The 21573-nt window shown below is 36.9% G+C and overlaps 1 protein-coding gene across 2 annotated transcripts in view; it reads right to left on the bottom strand.

Moving 5' to 3' along the window:
* The window catches only part of LOC126163119 (NAD(P) transhydrogenase, mitochondrial-like), a 280298-nt gene that overhangs the window by 39806 nt on the left and 218919 nt on the right, over nt 1-21573 (bottom strand). For both annotated transcript variants that reach the window (XM_049920042.1, XM_049920043.1), the window contains exons 9-11: nt 17174-17400; nt 10070-10158; nt 196-394 (exon numbers count right to left, since the gene is read on the bottom strand). In XM_049920042.1, the coding sequence (XP_049775999.1) occupies nt 196-394; nt 10070-10158; nt 17174-17400 (515 nt within the window). The remainder of the gene's footprint in view (nt 1-195; nt 395-10069; nt 10159-17173; nt 17401-21573) is intronic.

Genomic DNA, 21573 nt, shown 5'->3' with positions numbered 1-21573 from the left:
TATATATGAATGACATATATGATATGCCTAATGCAATACAAGAATAAAAGGTATATCAATGACATATATGAGTGTGTGTGTGTGTGTGTGTGTGTGTGTGTGTGTGTGTGTGTGTGCGCGCATGTGTGTGTTTGTAGTAGGGGAGGTAGTAATACATAATCTGGATAATTTACTGAGGCCTACGTAAATACTTACAATTCCAAGATTATTGCCAACACGAGATGTAGTCTGAGAACTGAGACCAGCCAAGGCTCCAACACAGCACAGTGATGAAAGTAGGTACGCCATTTGGTGAACCTCTGGATAACCTTGCGCAGCACCCAAAGCATACAAGCCAAGGAATGATGCCCCGGGGATGGCATACAGGTAATTGTATTCTGGAGGATCACTCGGCCTATACAGATGCGACAAATGAATTATAAAATGACAACACTTGCATTAATATGAAACAGTGATCTATTTACTTTCCACCATCATCAAGAGTAACATTGTTATTTCTACTACTTCAACACACTTATTGTGACTTCAGAACTGACAGAAAATTTATGCCTTATCAATAATTTGTGTTCAGCAATAGGTACAAAATGAGATCTGCAAAATCAGTGGATGTGATGTGACTTTTCAGCCATTTCCAATGGATCTGTTGCAAACACTCTTCTCAGGTTTTCCATCAGTCATATTAAGCAAAAATGAAATGAAATGAGCATATGGCATCATTGGACAGAGGGCCCCATCCGGGGAAATTCGGAAACCAAATGCAAGTCTTATTTCAGCCAACACCACACTGGGTGACTTCCACACCAGTGATGAGGATGAAATGATGAGGACAGCACAACACCCAGTCCCCGAATGGAGAAAATCTCCAACCTGGCTGGGAATCGAACCCGGGCACAACGGCACACTTGCATGGGAAGCGAGCATGTTACCGCCCAGCAAAGCAGGTGCACAATACTGTGCAAATCCCACAATATGAAGTGAAAGCAAACTGGAACAAATAAATATTTAAAAACAAGAAACAGGCCACAAATGAGTATAAAGTTTTATAACCTTTATAAAACAGTAAGCAAGTCAAACAAGAAGAAGGAAAGAATAATGGAGAGAGACAGAGAGAGAGAGTGCATTGGAAAGGAGGATGAAGATGTGCCATGACTTACATTATTAGACTGAAAATCAACTGAGTATTGTAATGAAGAAATTAGAATCATGCAAACAGCAACCTGCCTGTAAGCATACAATTACCTTACATGTGCTGTTCATCTGAGAAGAACACATTATCATTCCTATACTGTACACAAACGCATTTTCAATGTAGTGACATTTCTCAGTAATAATGAAGACAGGAGTGTGTGACAATGCTGCCATACAGATTCTGGAAGCAGAAAGCCCAGTACTTGCATTGTTGATAAAAATGAAAATTAGACATATTAACAGGTATGTGATTGACTCATATTTAACTCAAGCAACTTAAAATAAGGTCAGAATATACTATTACCACTACTAATTCTACTACTATTACTATTACGCTGTCATTCACCATTCAGCAACATACACACATTGCAATGCATTTTTTTTACTACCAGCGTTTGTTTTAATATCTTGAACAAATGAAGAAGTACTCTACAACTGTCAAGATATGGTTGACCTGTTCAGAGGCAGGTAACTAAACAGATCAATAGTGGAGGATTTTGTATTGAAGGGTGGCAGGTGAGGTGCTTGAATGTACCAAAAAAAGAAAAAAAACTTTTCTCATGATGAGTGCCTGCATAAACACTGCATAAAAAGTAATTTGAAGAATTACGTTGATTTGATAAACTTAATAATCATTGTGTGTGACTGGAAACTGATTTAGCTAAACCCTTCTGTGGACTGTAAAATAAAAAACCAATTATATGCCAAATCCTTTAATGACACAACTTTGAAACATAGAAAGATCTTGATTGCACAATTTTTTTATGAAAGACTGAGGCTGTAGAATAAACTGTACAAGGAAATTAATGATAGCAAATATATGCATAATAATGTGAGTATGCGTCTTAGTATTCAATATACATAAATTTCAAGTAGTATTGTAATTAAATTTAAATTAAACTTTAGTACACAGTGCATGAAAGTGAACACACAGACTGAATATAAGACAGATCTCATCTCATGTAGGCATATTTGACAGTGCCACTGTCTGTTCGAAAGGAACCAGTGCTGAAATGAATGTGAAGATTGTTGTTGTTGTTGTTGTTGTTGTTGTTGTTGTCTTTGGTCCAGAGACTTTTAAGTTATCAAATAAGCAAATGAAGGCCATTAGTTGGTTTAGCATTAACCATAAAAGGAAGTCAAAGAGTAAACTCACAAACAACTATGCATTGCGATTAACTACATGTCAGAACCTTGTGAACACCATGACAAAGATACATTTATGCTACTTTTATAGAGGAGAAACTCATATATTGACAGCATGAAATGCATGTTATTAGGAAGCATCATGAACAATGTTACAGAGGTAGCCATTAGTCAATAATGAAAACGGAAGACATATTTGCAACCAATAACTGCAGTGGTACAACATAAACATGAAACTGATGTACAAGTTGTCAAAGAATAAGTTTACGTCAATCACTAAATTAAGCATTACATAAGTATCACAAATGTAGTCATATTAGAAAAGATGAAAATATCATAGATGACATATAACAGAATCATTTAGGTGAGCCTTGGTTATTGGCAACAACTTGAATTGAAAAGGAACAGTTATACAATAGAAGGGATTTTTGTATTTTTTTTTTTTACTTAATGGTGTACTATTAGATTGTAGAACAGTCCAGCTGTTACCAGCTTACAAGCACAACAAAATGAAATGTTAGATGAGTATGACCAACAACAATAACATTACAATAGCCACACAAATAATGGATGACATACAATACAATCATTTAGGTAAGCAAACATGAGTAGCAACAATTTGAAATAAAACTGAAGCTAATAATACAATTTTTCTTTATTTTATATTTAAGAACATAAAGGTATAGTATCAGACTGTATAACAGCTCAGCGTGAAGTGCGTGTGTGAGGACACAACATCTTAGCATCTTGTGGTTGAGGATGCAGATTAAGATCATTAGTTGACAAAAACTGATGCTTAGGCAATTGTAATGCTGAAACAATGATCATGCTATTTTGGAATTGATGGATTCCATTTGGACATGTATTTGTATGAAATGCAATGTGAACATGTAAACAGTATGCTAATGTAGAACTATGTATAACAAAGTAAGCATGTTGAAATGGCCGCGGAACCCAAACATTCAACTTTCATTAGGTTAACCACAGTGTAATGTGCATGCACGGGTATCTATATTCAATGCGAGAAGTTAAACTTACTGTGCCCAAGATGTGGAATGTGTGGTAGGAAGCATGGATGTGTCATGATAAAATATTTAAGTCAGTCATATGAATAGCATAAAGGACTAATGTTTGCAAATGCAAAATACCGATGCACTACGCATCATCTGTTATTAAAGGATCAGATACACTATGGTGGCAGCCTGCGAGAACAGTGGGTCCATCTCTTGGGGTCAAGTGACTCTATAGAGGAAGCCTCGCAAGAAGCTACATCAGTTTAGTCCATGAAGATGATGGCACCATGTAACATGGCTGAAGATACTGACATACATTCAGCTATAATGGTTACATTGTGTATAGCTCACAAATTCTAGGTGATTATGGCTAATCTAAGCAATCTTAGATTGATTGGGTCAAATCCGAGATACGTTTCGTATAGTGTCTTCAAATGAATCTAAAAACCAGTTCCTACTGAAAAACTCCTGCTCATTAAATAACCAATGTGACTGACAAGATTCAATGTGTATATATTTCAAATTCTTCCAAAATGTTTAACAAATGACTGTGAGAGTTGATGTGCAAAACCTCAAGTCCTTCTGCTACTGGTAACAAGCCCTGCTTCTTAGTTTTCAAATGCTATCCCAGAGCACTGGCATTACTGGTATATGAGTGCTGTCTGTATCTAGTAATGAAATCTCTCCCCATCTTACCAATATAGAAATTATTGCAATCTCCACATTGTATCTTATACACACCTGGTTTTAAAAATACTTCATGGTTTCTGTCCTACGTCATGCCTTAATTGTATATATAAAGAGCCTTTCATTTTCAACAAAACACTGAGATTATTCCTTTTCAAAACTATCTCAATTTTATCACATTGAGTGTCATTTCTTTGATAGCCTAAGGAAATGACCTTTTTTCCCTGTTTTTGGCTACCATTTTCAAAACTATCACAATCTTATCACAGTGGATGCCATTCTTGGATAGACTAAGAAAATGACCTCCTTTCCCTGTTTTGGGCTACCCTGGATTTCTTCTTCTGTATAGAGTAAAACAATTTACAAATACTTTTAGATTTATACTCATTTGCTACACCTACTTGAACAATAGTCTGCAATTCATTGTATGTTGTCTCCTCATTTCTATCCAACATCAAAATTCTGTGTATTATAGAATGCAAATATGTCCATTTGTAGGTGCTCAGATGACATGAATCTTCATTAATTATAAGATCAGTGCAAGTGGGTTTATGAAATACTCCAGAAGTAAGATTAATTGTCTTTCTTGGTAATAGAGAGATTGCAGAAATTTAGTGAATCATTCACTTCCACTTTGAAAATAAATTTAATATTTTAGAGCATGGAACTAAAATGGGCACATAAACTATAAATGACCTTGTCACATCCTCAATACAATAGAATATGCCATCTACAGAATGATGATATGTTTTCATTTTTGGTATGAACTCTTGAGTGTGATTCAAAAAGCACGTATTCCAAATTATTGACAAAAAGCTCTGCCAGGGTGCAAGCAAGTGAATTACTCTTTGCTAAACCATTTGGCTGTGAGCATATACTGTCACTGAATGTAAAGGCACAGTTCTAGTAATTCAATTAATTCCACAAACTCACCATGGAAATCACATCATGGATCAATAAATCCTTTCCAATTATATCAAGGGTTTCATTAACTAGTACACACAAGTACCGTACACGTTTCCTCTCATTAAAATAAGAGGAAATTTACACATGTGATGAAGGCACAACATAGGACAGACATCAAGAGTATTTTTAATGAACCTGATGTACATAACATACAATGTGAAGATTGTGATAATTTATGTATTGGTAAGATGGGGAGAGATTTCAGTACTCGATACAGACAACACTTGTATCCCAGTAACACCAGTGCTCTGTGACAGCATTCTAAAATGAAGAAGCATAGCTTGCTGCTGATAGCTGAAGGACTCGAGGTTTCATTGTCACCCCTCACAGTCATTTGTTAGACATTTTAGAAGAATTTAAAACATGTACACACCGAATTTGTCAGTCACATCAATTACTTAATGAACAGGAGTTTTTCAGTAGGAACAGGTTCTTACATTTATTTGAAGACACTACACGAAATGTATCTCGGGTTGAACCAATTGATCTAAGATTGGCCATAATCATCTAGAATTTGAGAGCTATATATGATGCAGCTATTATAGCTGAATGTACGTCAGCATTTTCCACCCTGTTAGATGGTGCCACCATTTTCATGGGCCGATCTGATGTGGCTGCCTTGCCAGGTTTCTTCTATAGATTCACTTGACCCCAAGAGATGGAGCCACTGTTTTCGCAGGCCACCACCAGGGTGTATCTGCTTTGCTGTGCAGCTCCTTTAATTACAGAAGATGTATAGTGCATTGGTACTTTTCATTTGCCAACATTAGTACTTTATCCTATTCATCTGACTGACTTTAAAATTTTCTCACAGCACAACCATGCTTCTTCCCGTGCATTCCACATCATGGGCACAGTAAATTTAACTTCTCGCATTGAATATAGATACCTGTGCATATACATTACACAGTGGTTAACCCTATGAAAGTTGAATGTTTGGGTTTCGTGGCCATTTCAACATGCTTACTTTGTTATACATAGTTCTACATTTCCATGCTGTTTACATGTTCACATTGCATTTCATATAAATACATGTCCAAATGGAATCCATCAATTCCAAAATAGCATGATCATTGTTTCAGCATTACAATTGCCTAAGCATCAGTTTTTGTCAACTAATGATCCTAACTCTACATCCTCAACCACAAGACACTAAGATGTTGTGTCCTCGCACATCCACTTCAAGCTGAGCTGTTATACAGTCTGATATTATACCATTAAGTTCTTAAATAAAAACATAAAGAAAAATTGTAATATTAGCTTCTGTTTTATTTCAAATTGTTGCTACTCATGTTGGCTTACCTACATGATTGTATTGTATGTCATCCATTATTTGTGTGACTATTGTAATGTTATTGCTGTTGGTCATACTCATCTAACATTTCATTTTGTTGTGCTTGTAAACTGGTAACAGCTGGAATGTTCTACAATCTAATAGTCCACCTAATTTTCAACATTCGTCTATAGCACCACATCTCAAATGCTTCGATTCTCTTCTGTTCCGGTTTTCCCACAGTCCATGTTTCACTACCATACAATGCTGTACTCCAGACGTACATCCTCAGAAATTTCTTCCTCAAATTAAGGCCGGTATTTGATATTAGTAGACTTCTCTTGGCCAGAAATGCCTTTTTTGCAATAGCGAGTCTGCTTTTGATGTCCTCCTTGCTCCGTCCGTCATTGGTTATTTTACTGCCTAGGTAGCAGAATTCCTTAACTTCATTGACTTCGTGACCATCAATCCTGATGTTAAGTTTCTCGCTGTTCTCATTTCTACTACTTCTCATTACCTTCGTCTTTCTCCGATTTACTCTCAAACCATACTTTGTACTCATTAGACTGTTCATTCCGTTCAGCAGATCATTTAATTCTTCTTCACTTTCCCTCAGGATAGCAATGTCATCAGTGAATCGTATCATTGATATACTTTCACCTTGTATTTTAATTCCACTCCTGAACCTTTCTTTTATTTCTATCATTGCTTCCTCGATGTACAGATTGAAGAGTAGGGGTGAAAGGCTACAGCCTTGTCTTACACACTTCTTAATACGAGCACTTCGTTCTTGATCGTCCACTCTTATTATTCCCTCTTGGTTGTTGTACATAATGTACATGACCCGTCTCTCCCTATAGATTACCCCTACTTTTTTCAGAATCTCTAACAGCTTGCACCATTTTATATTGTCAAACGCTTTTTCCAGGTCGACAAATCCTATGAGAGCGTCTTGATTTTTCTTTAGCCTTGCTTCCATTATTAGCCGTAACGTCAGAATTGCCTCTCTTGTCCCTTTACTTTTCCTAAAGCCAAACTGATCGTCACCTAGCGCATTCTCAATTTTCTTTTCCATTCTTCTGTATATTATTCTTGTAAGCAGCTTCGATGCATGAGCTGTTAAGCTGATTGTGCGATAATTCTCGCACTTGTCAGCTCTTGCCGTCTTCCGAATTGTGTGGATGATGCTTTTCCGAAAGTCAGATGGTATATCGCCAGACTCATATATTCTACACACCAATGTGAATAGTCGTTTTGTTGCCACTTCCCCTAGTAATTTTAGAAATTCTGATGGAATGTTATCTATCCCTTCTGCCTTATTTGACCGTAAGTCCTCCAAAGCTCTTTTAAATTCCGATTCTAATACTGGATCCCCTATCTCTTCTAAATCGACTCCTGTTTCTTCTTCTATCACATCAGACAAATCTTCACCCTCATAGAGGCTTTCAATGTATTCTTTCCACCTATCTGCTCTCTCCTCTGCATTTAACAGTGGAATTCCCGTTGCACTCTTAATGTTACCACCGTTGCTTTCAATGTCACCAAAGGTTGTTTTGACTTTCCTGTATGCCGAGTCTGTCCTTCCGACAATCATATCTTTTTCGATGTCTTCACATTTTTCCTGCAGCCATTTCGTCTTAGCTTCCCTGCACTTCCTATTTATTTCATTCCTCAGTAACTTGTATTTCTGTATTCCTGATTTTCCCGGAACATGTTTGTACTTCCTCCTTTCATCAATCAACTGAAGTATTTCTTCTGTTACCCACGGTTTCTTCGCAGCTACCTTATTTGTACCTATGTTTTCCTTCCCAACTTCTGTGATGGCCCTTTTTAGAGATGTCCATTCCTCTTCAACTCTACTGCCTACTGCGCTATTCCTTATTGCTGTATCTATAGCGTTAGAGAACTTGAAACGTATCTCGTCATTCCTTAGTACTTCCGTATCCCACTTCTATGCGTATTGATTCTTCCTGACTAATGTCTTGAACTTCAGCCTATTCTTCATCACTACTATATTGTGATCTGAGTCTATATCTGCTCCTGTCCTGGGTACACCTTACAATCCAGTATCTGATTTTGGAATCTCTGTCTGACCATGATGTAATCTAATTGAAATCTTCCCGTATCTCCTGGCCTTTTCCAAGTATACCTCCTCCTCTTGTGATTCTTGAACAGGGTATTCGCTATTACTAGCTGAAACTTGTTACAGAACTCAATTAGTCTTTCTCCTCTTTCATTCCTTGTCCCAAGCCCATATTCTCCTGTAACCTTTTCTTCTACTCCTTCCCCTACAACTGCATTCCAGTCGCCCATGACTATTAGATTTTCGTCCCCCTTTACATACTGCATTACCCTTTCAATATCCTCATACACTTTCTCTATCTGTTCATCTTCAGCTTGCGACGTCAGCATGTATACATGAACTATCGCTGTTTTTTTAATTTTTTATTTTAATAATGATGTACCCGTGGTATAGGGATAGCGTCTTTGATTCATAATCAAAACATCTTCCATATCAGTGTCATTTAGATTTCTGCCTAATTAGAGAATGAAGGAGGAAACAAATAGTTAGCAATTTCGGAGTATGTGGTTCGTCAAGAAGCTCAGAGGTCAGCTTAATTTATCATGACTGAAATGAGCAGCAATAAAATTCATTGTCTTCCTTCTCACAAATATTTGGCTCTTTGTTTCCAAATGCATGGTGACTTCCAAGTGTATGGTTAGGCATGAACCAAAGAGAACAGCTTAAACTGCTGTGAGTGAATCGAGTAGCAATAACATTAACATTCCTCCCTGTCACAAATATCTCACTGTTTGTTTATGAATATGTGGCAAATTCTGAGAGGGTGGTTAGGCGGGAATCTAAGAGCACAGCTTTAAATGCTGTGACTACAACAAGCTGCAATAAAATTCATATTATCTCTTCTTACAAATTTCTGGCTCTTGTATCCGAATGTGTGGTGATTTCTGAGTGTTTGATTAGGACGAATCTAAGAGGACAGCTTAAATTGCTTTGGGTGAAACAAAGAACAATAACATTCATATTCTTCCTTGTCACAAAGTTGATAACCAATCACACTGTCATTGATATAACATGTAATGTCAAAATGACATCACAAATGCAGGAAGTAGTGTGAAATGAGTTGTTGCCTGTTTCTGCTAACCAAAGGACAATGAAACTATATTTGTAACAGTCATAGGTTCTTTCATCTAGCAAAGCAGAACAGTTTGGGAGATAATTATACTACACAGGGGTTGAACAGAAAAATTAACAAAGAACCAGGGCAAAGGAAGATACACAACAGGACTAAGGAAATTATGTAACTACAACAAAATGTAAGTGCCCATCATAAGAAATTCTATAAATGAAAATTTAAAAAGCTAGAATAGAAGATCTGAGTGTGAAAATAACTGAAAATTAAGGAAAAATAGAAATTAAAATTATCGTAAAGGAAACAAAATTTAACAAAATGACACAGAAATAACTAAATTAGTCAATGGAAAGCAGGAAAACTTTAATTGATACTAAGCGTCCAGAAGGGGGCTACATAAGTATTGGAATGTCAACCACAATGTCTGCCTTATCCTTTAATGCTCTTGGTGATCTTACTATCTCCTCTTCTCCAAAGCTGGTGAAGAAAGAACAGAGGTTTCAAAAACTCACAACTTCATACTTATTTCTCCTATTGTTGGCCTTGACAACTGGTTCTTCTTCCTTGTGAATCTATCTTTTTATTTATGGAATTTTCTAATTATATTTACTTACATTTCACAGCTCTCAATAAGTGATACACACCTCTTAAACATATCCAGCATCCTCTTAGTTACCAGGAAGCCACCATAAACATTAATGAAGGAAACAAATGCTGCAGCTGCTGCCAAAGTCTAGAAAATAAGATCAACAGTAACAACAATTTTAATAACTATCTCACATTTACTTACTAATTTTACATACTTTACTTTATGCCTGAAATTTTGTTTCAGATAACTCATTAAACAAATGCATTGATAACATACACTTACTGAAATGGTTTAATGAGAGACGATAATGAGAAACATAAATCAAATGATGAATGATAGTGGGGAGGGAAAAAAATTAAAATTGTTGGGCATGTTATAACAGATACTATTTAAAATATGGCAAGAAATTAAGCGTCATCTCTCTGGATATCTTAAATCTATTTTGATGGCTTGGGCTCCACTCTATCTGCAAGATGTATTTGTATGTCTGAAGGCAGCATTGACATAGCTTAGAGTAAAGTCAGTGAGATGTATAAGGCATTGGGGAGTCATCCTCGAGCACAATTCCTTAACTGTTGTTCACAACTCATGGACTTACATACTTATAACTGAATCCAACAAGCAAACTTTTTGCTTGATGGTGTCCCAGATGTACTAAAATAGGTCCAAGCCCAGTAAATATTGGTACATGCACATGCACACACATGCCTCCCCCCCCTCCCCCCCCCCTCGCCCCCCACACCAACACACACACACAAAGCACACAAAGAGCACTCTCATGCATGTGGAGTATCAGGGGAGATGGAGTGTTGCAATATCTTGCGGAAGGTACAGGTTACCTCTTAAAACTATGCCATCTGGCGACACCACAGTGGTGTCGTATGCGAAATAGTGGTCAACAGCCAGTGACAGCACTGTGGTATCATCTCAACAGTATTGCTCAGTGGCCGGCGACACCACAGTGGTGTCGTGAGCGTAGTATCGCGCAGTGGCCGGTGACAGCAATTTAGTATCTTTTGCATTCTGTTGGTGTTCTGTTTAGGTAACAATAAGTTACAGATTTCAACAAGTTTTTTGTTTTTATAAGTACTTGTGCCATTTCATCATGGCGGATGAAAGAGACAATAAGATTATTTACGATGAATGCGTGGACATCTTGTCCGACGTTCTGGACGACATGGCTGGTTGGGAAGAAGACATTGGATATCAAAAAAATGAAAGTGAAGCAGAATCGTAGGAAGATAGTGAAATTAAATCCAAGAAGAATTTGGCGAACACCACGGTTGCCAAATGATTCAGCTGAATCAGATGAAGAAGACAGTACACAGTGGTCAGACTTTGATTTACCGAGAACCAATAATAAATTTGAAGAATCCCCAGGTCCAAATGTATTTCCGAAAATACACAGTGTGTCAAGGATATCGTAGGATTATATACTGGGAATGATCTATTTGAATGTATTAGCAATGAAACCAACAAGTACTACAGTCAAAATTGCAATAGAAGGAAACTGGATTTAAAAAATACCAAATTTGTTGACGTTACAGGATCCGAACTTAGAAATTGATTTGGGCTTGCTATCCTTATGAGAATTGTAAAAAGAGCAAGGATCAATGGTTATTGGTCAACGAATCTGTTGATAGACACACTGATATTTCACAAAACGATGTCCCGCAACTGATTCAGACAAATATTATCATTTATACATTTTTCCGACAGCAACAATAAACCCGATAATGCAGACCGGCTTGTCACAATGCAATTTGTAATTGATTATTTTTCCAAAAAGTTTAAAGAAACATTTAATCTAAGTCAAAACATCTCAACTGACGAAAGAATGAGACCATGGCGTGGACAGTTAAATTTTAAAGTTTACAATCTGTCGAAAATTACAAAATACGGCATACTAATTTGGATGCTGTGTGATTTGCATACAGGATACATTTCCTCATTTGAGATATATTCCAGTGCTGGACAGCCTTTAGCAAAAACTGTGTTGGAACTATTGACACCTTCTGACGGAAAGTGGCATCACCTTTGCTTGGATAATTATTGTAGCAGTGTAGAACTTGCAGAGAAGTTACTTGAAAAGAAAATTCGAGTTTGTGGAATGATATGGCAAAATATAGGATTTTCAGAAAATTGAACTGCACAAAAGTCAATGTGTCTGAAGCTTGTCATCAACGGAAAGCTGACAAGAGGCCAGCAACAAGCCAAGTAATCTGAATTAGAGCTGCCTGCACCACACGAATAAATTTGTACAAGACGTGCAGACAGCAAAGTGTTAATGTATCGCAAAGACATCTACCCTAAAATTCCGAACTATACTTCTGTAGCATTTGTGCATTGCACAAGAAACCAAGGTGTCTTACGAGTCACATAATCCCTTATCAGCTGATGGCATCATCTGGCAGCCAAATCATGTAACCACTACTCTGTTTATCGCTAACTTACGATGAGTAGCAACAAGCCTTTCGCAATACCATCAGACACTGCAACAGCTTCTTGCAAAAATGTAAGGGCTGCCAATTTAATATAATTGTATTTAATGTATTTATGCATTTGTAAAGTAACTATGCTTCATGTAATAATATGGATAATCTAAGAACTTGTATGACATGTTTGTAAAGTATGCGAGATGAATTTTTGGATAATAATGAGATTATGTATTTGTGCAACATACTCGATTTGAGTAATGTCAGAAGAAGAGACAAGAACACCTGCTGTAAATTGTTTCTCTGAGTTGATTTTTAGCACAAGGACTGGTGAAGTACAACTTAAGAGGGAATTAGTGTGAAGGTGGTTATTATTATTATTATTATTATAGATACTGAATGGAAAGACACTTTTCTGGATCATCCAAAATAGTGTGTTTGAGGTGCTCTCACAAGAAGTGTATATTATTTATAATTATATGTTAGTGAAAACACAGTGCACAATACTGGATGCTACATTTTGTGGCTTGTTGATCTTCAATGCAACTACAAAACTGGGATTGAACACATTGTTTCTTTGGGTGGTGTAGCAATTAGTAATAGAGGTTGATGTCAACATGTCTAATCAGTTGTCAAGAGTTATGGAAGTCACATTTCAAGAAAATAGCAATGCTAGTTAGGCGGCGTAGTTATAATGCACCACTTGAGTGACGTAAGTTATGTTTCTACTTTACATCAGAGGGACTTAGTCAAAATTTCTTACCTCTTTTTAGTAGATGTGACATAACTCTCTCATGTAATGGTTAAAGTCAATTTTGTGCAATACACATGTAAGTTGAAAAAATGTGTATTATTGACAGTGAGGCCCTTTATTTATTGCAGAATCTGTTCAGCTTATTTTGTGTTAATTATAGTTGTATGTCTTACCAGTTCTGGTGGTAAAAGCTACAATAATAATTAATAAAAATAATGATAACCAAACAATATACAGAACACTGGTCTGGGTGGCAGACAAAAGAACATAACAAAGTGAACCTTCTTTGCTTCTTAGCGAGTGGGCTACTACATTGAATGTGAACTAAATTCCAGTTAACATGGACCCAAAGGACATTCGCTTTCATACAGCATTACATCTGTGGTATTTCAGAATCATTCTTTGCTACTGATTAATTCATAGACTGGGATTATTAATGGAAATAATGTTATAATAAATGAAAAGCACTATATTGCTCATGTTCTACTGGGTTAATTTGCTGCATTTTGGTTTACATGGCTATCATCAGACTTCCAAGTAATTGTAGTTTGTGGAAAAAAGAGCTATCGGTTTCATGATAAATTATATGCACTTGGATGGAAGTGATGATTTCTTCTACTTGAATGGTGCCCTAAAAGGAAAGCAGGAGCCATCATATTACATTGTTTTCAATACAGTTGTACCCCGCCCTCACTATTTGTCAATGTGCACCAGAAGTCACGATCCCAGAATTTTTTCCCATAGTTTAAACATTTAATGACAATGTTCCTGCACCTATGCCCATCTCTTTGCACTGTAAAATTGATGATCAGAGGGAAATGTCCAAAGCAGTGGTTTCTGTACCACTACTAAGTTGGTGATTCTGAGTTACATACCTTGTTACCAGTTGTTATTATCCAGAGTTGCATTGACAAGCAGTTTGGTGCACTGCATCCTGTCAGTCAACTGCAACAATTTGTAACAATCTACAACAGCTGACTGTGCCCCTGTCATCTACAGTTCTGTCACATTTTGTCTATCTTGCTCTCACTTATCAGGTAAGACAGCAGTATATAAAATCCAAGAATATCTCAGTCAGAAAACATGCCAAACTGTTTCATTCATCAGGGTAACAGGAACACTTTCTCTCCAACACAGCAGGCATCTCTAACTCAGTTGCTGATCAATAACTGTCTTTGCTCATTTAATTGTTTATATTTAAGGTGTTACAGACAACACTGCATGGTATAGTTGCTTTTTTCTACTTATATGCTTTAGAATACAAACATGACTTATTTATGTAAGTTTCTAAAAACTGGTAGAAGCTAACTTTGAAGAATATTAGTTTTAGTCCTGGTGAAGTGTAGGGGCACTTGAGGCAACACTGACTGTATGAAATAGCTTAGGAGATAGAATGACGACAGACTAACCTACATTCATAACATTTTTTAGATTTAGAAAAAACTTTTGACAGTGTTGACAGTAATTTACTCTTTGAAATCTGAAGATTCCAGGCACAAAATATGGGGTGTGGAAGGTTATCTACAATTGTACAGAAACCAGATATCATTGTAAGTTAAAGAACATGAAAGGAAAGCTGTTATTAAGAAGGGAGTGAGGCAGGGCTGTAGTTTATCGCTATGTTATTCAATCTGTATATCAAACAAGTGTGAAGAAAACCAAAGAGAAATTTGGGAAGAGAATTACAATTCAAGGAGAAGAAATAAAATGTCCATTGACATTGTAATAGTGTCAGATGTGGCAAAGAACTTAGAGGAGCAGTTGAATGGAATGGATAGTGTCCTGGAAAGTTTTTCAAACAGACAGTCTTCCCTTCCTCTGTTGTGTCACCTCCTCCCAATCCACTACCCCCATCATCATCACCATCATCACCATCATCACCATCATCACCATCATCACCAACATCACCAACATCACCAACATCACCATCACCATCACCATTTACTGCACTGACTCACTACTGCTGCTGCTGCTGCCTTCCATTCTTATCCCATGCACTTTCTGCCTCTCCCTCCTGCATTTCTATCTTGTGCTCCTGATGTCTCGCTTGTGGCTATCAGCAATGCTTTTCCAACCCTTCCTCCCACTCTCTGCCTCCATTCACACCTTGCCCAGTACACCTGATACAACCACCCATCCCCAGTCAAGCTGCAGAACTGCAGTCTCATCACACTGTACTTATGCAGCACACTTCACCCATACTGGTGTACACATATGTGCATGTGCATGTGTACTCTAGCTTGAAAAAGGATTTGTCCAAACTCAGCAAATTTTTATGGAAAATCCCCTTAAAAACACATTTGCTTAGATGACACTAGATAGGTAATGGTCACCATATAAACTTCTGTCCAGAGAAAACCATTTTCATGTTGAAAACTCATCTCATCATCTGAGCAGCAGTATCTTTTTGAGGCACTTTTTGAAGCAATGCTATGACAGGTTTGCTACTTATTTTCAGGCAGAACCAAAATGTTGCTTCAAGATAATGTTGTTACTCAACTGATAAGCTAAGAATATTTCATCAATGTAATTTGCGAAGTAAATATGTATTCCCTTATATTATTTCAATACTACAGAAAAAATGTTAGGTTGATAATTACCACTTATTCCATCCTGTGTTTTCCAGTGCTCAGCACAACAATATTGCACATATTACATTCTAATGTAACTACTACACTCATACCCAGATAACTTGTGTGATAACATTACGCAGTATTGAACACTGCAGCTACTGTGGAATAGGATGCACAACAGCAGTGAAGAAAAAGACAATAAATGTACAGTCTTGTACAATCTGAGTACACCTCAGCACTGGACATTCTTTCCAAATTAATTAGTTGCTTGTAAATTTTGTAATTTATTATGTCAGACTACATCACCCAGCAGATGCAGACAAATTTATGAGGTACTTATGAAAACTAAGTACAGTTCTGGTAATAAACTCATAAAAACATATTTTCAGACCAAAATGTATTTTTTCAAGAAAGAGCATATCCTAAACTATTTTTCTACATAGTTGCCACCATTGTTCAGACATTTGTTATAGCAGGAAACCAACTTTTCTACATCCTCTCCATAGAAACATGTTGCCAGTCATGACAGCCAATGTCGAACACCTTTTTTGTGTCAATCACAGTCAAAACGCCTTGCTCCAAAATCACGCTTCAAGTTCAAGAACAAGTGGTAGTCAGAGGTACGAGATCAGGGTTGTACAGTGGGTGATTGAACTGCTCCCAACCAAATTGCTGAATAAGGTTTTGACTGACACTAGCAGAATGGGGAGGTGCGAAGTTCTCTCAATGTTTCACAGTATCACACTGCACTGACAGTTTCACCTCTCAGAAGCAACTCAACAAACAGAATGCCCTGTCTGTCCCAGAACACAGTGCTCATGATTTTCTGAAGTGACAACATTGTTTTGAGCTTTTGTTTTTTGGGGGATCATTAATGCCTCCATTCCATTGATTGTTGTTCACCATAAATCTCTACAAACTGATGATGAATTACAGTGGGCTTAACATCTTTGTATTCAAAACCATATTATGAAATGCATTTCACAATCACCGGGCTCAGATATTGTGCTAAACATTCTGAACGATCACTGAAAATGAAAACACAACACAATCTAGCTGTCATGGTATCAGTGGAAAAACAATGAACCACAGAGGTGAGTGTGAATGTGCAGAACTGTGATGCTAGTGCTGCGGTGTTGGTAGAAGGAAATGGCATTTACTTTCTGGACACACCTTGTAAAACATAGTTTTAATTCCTATAGCATGAAAACAATTTATCTCCCAACATGGATTCCTAATCTACTCATCATCTACCCAGTGATTTCCAGATAGCCTATCAGTTTCAAAAGGGAATTTATACACTCCTACATGCATCAGTGATTATAGATATTTTTATTCAAACTACACTAATTTTCATTTTTATCACTTCCTCACTAGTAATCAACAAAAGTTCTCACCTGCACAGTGTTCTGCGGCATAACCCCACCACCCATAAGCAGCAAACCTCCCACAGCTGTGATGCCAGAGATGGCATTGGTGACAGACATGAGTGGTGAATGAAGAGCAGGTGTTACTCCCCACACTGTGTGGTAACCCACAATACCAGCAAGGCCAAATGTTGTCATCATGGTAGTAAATGCTGGATTAGGTGAGATCATTCCCAGGCCCATTATGCCACTGAGGCCTAGAAAACAAGTAGAACATTTAGACCATTAGTTACGACTGACTACGTATATGACAGCCTCAAACAGATATATATAATTACATTTCCTAATGATTCAAGCTGCAGGAGTACTATTTTGAAGCCACAACGTAAACCACTTACCGATGATTATTCTTAACTTACAAATCAAGAATACTAATGACAGAAGGTACAGTTTACATGCAGTGGTCCGTGCTTCACAAACTAAACCTACTTTTTCACATCATACAATAATATATTGTTTTATAATAACAAACTCTACATGACACAATATGTCTGTTTCATTGTATACTACAAATTATAAGAAGAGGCAGTGGTTTTACTTATAAGTGCTGTCATGAAAAATAGAAGTACATTTCAAAGTTGCCATGAGCTAAAACTGTTGGTCTAGCAATCAATTGCAGTAAAACTTCCAACTGGTGGAAGAGGAACAAGAATATACATTCACAATAGGAAACAACGCAAAAATTTGTATGTGGTAAGAATTATTTGTGGAAATATTCAGAGTACACATTAAATGAAAAGCTAAGAAGCAAATTTTAAGAAATTTGCCTAATACTAGAAATATCAACTGTGCTGGATACAGTTTGTTCACTGGAAGCTTACAATTTGTCTTGCAGAGTTCTTGGAATGATAACAATTGGTTTCATTTACAAACACAGAATGTTTCACAGGCAGAAAATTGGTTGTGCTGAATTGGGACATATAGTCCACCAATGTAAAAGGCATGCACAACACGTCACTTAAGTGCTGGCCAGCAGGCAACACATCTTCAGGAACTACACACAAAAATTCCCAGATGAAAACAAAACCAGGTTGTTTTTGTGGGTAACTCTGAAGGCTGCCTCTGCAATGAACAGCACACAGTTCCACTACAGTGGCACCTGTCTCATCACTAAGAGGCACAGCAAACAAAGCACTACTTCTTCCACCATGTCATATGCCAGCAAATAGGCAGTGCCAGATTCATCTGTTCATCTGTCCATGCAGCACTTACACAGCTGTCCTCCCACGGAGAATCGAGTTCTCACCAAATTCCAGCCATTGGAACATCATACCTCCAAGAGCCACAATGAGCTACCAACCTCCAGCTATGAGCCTCAGTATCTCACACTCTGGGGCATTCACTGGTGTTTATTGACTTCAGTGATAGTGGTTAAGGGGAGCTGTCCTCATAATGGTCCACCTGAACTTAAAGCTTGAGATGAAGCAAGCTGGGATATTTTTAATTTTCCTCTTCATTTTGCCATCTGCCTCCTTAAAATTCATTTTTTCATTTTTGACTAATTACCAATAACATACATGAATATAATCTGAATTTTCATAAAAGAGAAAGGTTGACCTTCAGATTTAAAGAATATAACACCAGATCTAATTATGTGCTTAGTTTTATGTATGTAATTAATTTTTTAATTTATTTTGACTATTCCTAGTTAGTATATTTTGTTATAGGGTGAAATCAGTAACTGTTTCATAACTTAAATTCTATTGTTGATGTATAAACAAATATAAATTCTGTACTAATTATAAACATTTGGAGGAAAAATAATAGCATTTTTAAGTACTTATTTGACTCTATTCAAAAACATGTTAGCAAAACCAGCCCTTAATTAATTCCAAAGTAATTAAAATTTTGTCAAAAGTATTGTTTGCATAATGATATTTCTTAATTTCATGATTTAAACAAAGAATTCAGCCTAATTCTTGTAGTAGCAGAAACTGTTAACAAGAACCAGTTTTTTGATGTATTCAGTTATTTCAGTGAGTTACATTTTAATTGTAATTTCTGTAAATTTAACTTCAAACAATGTGTAGTTTCAGTACCTATTATTGTGAGGATATATAAGGGGCCCAAATTTTAATCCCGAGACAGTCAGTCCACAGCTGAGTTTCAGACGAGGAACCTGTATTGGTTAGATCAATAACAATTCATTGGTGAAATAAGTGTAACACAATTAGGCCATGTGTTAAAAAATGACAGTGTCTGTTCCATAAGTATCTTGTTATTCTTCAATAACTGTGTGGTTAGGTTTTTACTGCTCATAGATGTTCAATAGTAAACTATTGTAGCAGTATGTGGATGTTTGCCTGCGAACTATTAATGAGGCTTATCTAAAGTTAAACAATAGTGCAGTGGCCATATTAAATGTGTATATGGAGGGTTGTGAACAGTGAAAGTGAACAACTGTGAAACAAAAATGTGTACCTGTTGGCTACATCATTTAAAGTAGTCCATGTTTGACTTCCACTCCCCATTTTTCAGCCAGTATAGCAACAGTGTATGTCGACACACCCACCCACACGAGAGAGAGAGAGAGAGAGAGAGAGAGAGTTGGCGAACCATATCACAAGCTGTACTACTTACACTCAGTAGTTGTGGTCTGCACCAGATGTCTTTATTTCAAGATTTTGTATCTTTGTCACAAACTCTAACAGAAAATTATACAGTATCCAGTACTGATCACAAAGATAAATTCTTTGCATTAAGTTAAGTTTATTATGTATTTTGTAATATTAGGGGACTGCAGTAATAAATCATTTCTTTTAAGCTCGTAGAATTGCAGTGTATCTGGTTTTAGATTCACCTGGATAGTTCTTCCTATTTAAGGTCAATGTAATAATGATTAAAAGTAACAAAAATTCTCCAGCAAAGACAACACATACCCAAGACCAAAAAACAATACAACAGAGGTAATGATAGTGCACTGACATTCAGCTAGTTGGTTGGCTGGTTGGGAGAGGGGACCAAACAGCGACATCATTGGTCCCAGTAGTTTAGAGACAGATGTGGTAGGGAGTCAGCTGTGCCATTTCAAAGGAACCAACCCAGAATTTGCCTGAAGTGATTTAGGGAAATCACCGAAAACCTAAATCAGGATGGCCAGGCACAGCTTTGAGCCGTTATCCTCCCGAGTGCAAGACCAGTATGCTAGCTACTGCGTTTCCTCGCTCAGTGCCGACATTAAGATACTGGAAGATAATAATGTCATTTCCATGGCTTTGACTTCTTCAGTGAGAGAAACAGAGAAAGAAACCATCATCATCATTTCCTGGATCAAACACATAAAAGAAGCAACAATGGTGAATCCACTCTTGAATCATAGTTCAGTTTCTCAACCATTGTGAAATCTCACTCAGCCATGCAGAAATGTTGACTGAACAATATGATGCCTGCAATTGAAACACTTAGAGATGCAGAAGCATTCACTGGTAACAATGAATTATGTGAATACCTGATCATCAACATATTATAATGAGTGTATTATCATCAAACAATGTCAAATGAATTATTACTCTGTTTGGAATTAAGGCACAAAATAACTACAGTAACATTTATAACAGACAGGGCCATACACTTGCTAGATATAATGCAGTAACAACTAAATCAGGGCCAAATAAACTCATTACTACCCTCACTAATATTATAAATATGATTTAAGAACTGCTGGTTCTCTGCAGAATGGCTGCTACCTGATGACACCTATCATATAGACTGATACATCCAAGAAAGATTCTAGTTTGGTGGTATGATGATGGTTTCACTCACTTTTCATTAGTCAGAGCTTGTAAAATATTGCTGAGAAGCTCTTGTTTGAAGAAATGTACCATAATGTCTAGTTAAATGAGCAGAGTTCAGCAACAAAAACTGTATTTTAGTCCATCATACATTCCAAGAATAAAATGAAAATGACTTGTTTCAGATCACCTTTTGAGGAAGTGCAGTGTTTAAATTTTTTGACTCAACAGGTAGGGTTCAAATGGCCTAAAGCCACCCTCCTTTACGTTTCCCTTTTCTAAATCACACGAGGTGAATACTTGGCTCATCTCTGGAGAGGTTTCTTAAACAAAGCTACTGCCAGTATCCTTCACTGCCTTTGTACAGTTCAATCGTGCAACAACTGACTGACTTAATGTTAAGCACTGATCATCTTCATTTTATATGTATCATACCCACCAAGTCAAACTGGCAACCCTTTGTAGTACACAAGTCTTTTTTATAGGAGAGAAACATTGGCTAAAAGGCTTTTGACATGTTTCCTCATTCAGCCACCCTCCTACAACCCATCACTTGAGCATCTTACAAGTGTAAAATTGGTATGTAATACCTATGTACCGGTACTTTACATATTACACCATTAGCTGAATACCTGTGCT

Source organism: Schistocerca cancellata, chromosome 2, assembly GCF_023864275.1.
Source record: "Schistocerca cancellata isolate TAMUIC-IGC-003103 chromosome 2, iqSchCanc2.1, whole genome shotgun sequence".
NCBI classification, from domain to species: domain Eukaryota; kingdom Metazoa; phylum Arthropoda; class Insecta; order Orthoptera; family Acrididae; genus Schistocerca; species Schistocerca cancellata.
This window is presented reverse-complemented; position numbering and strand designations above follow the sequence as displayed.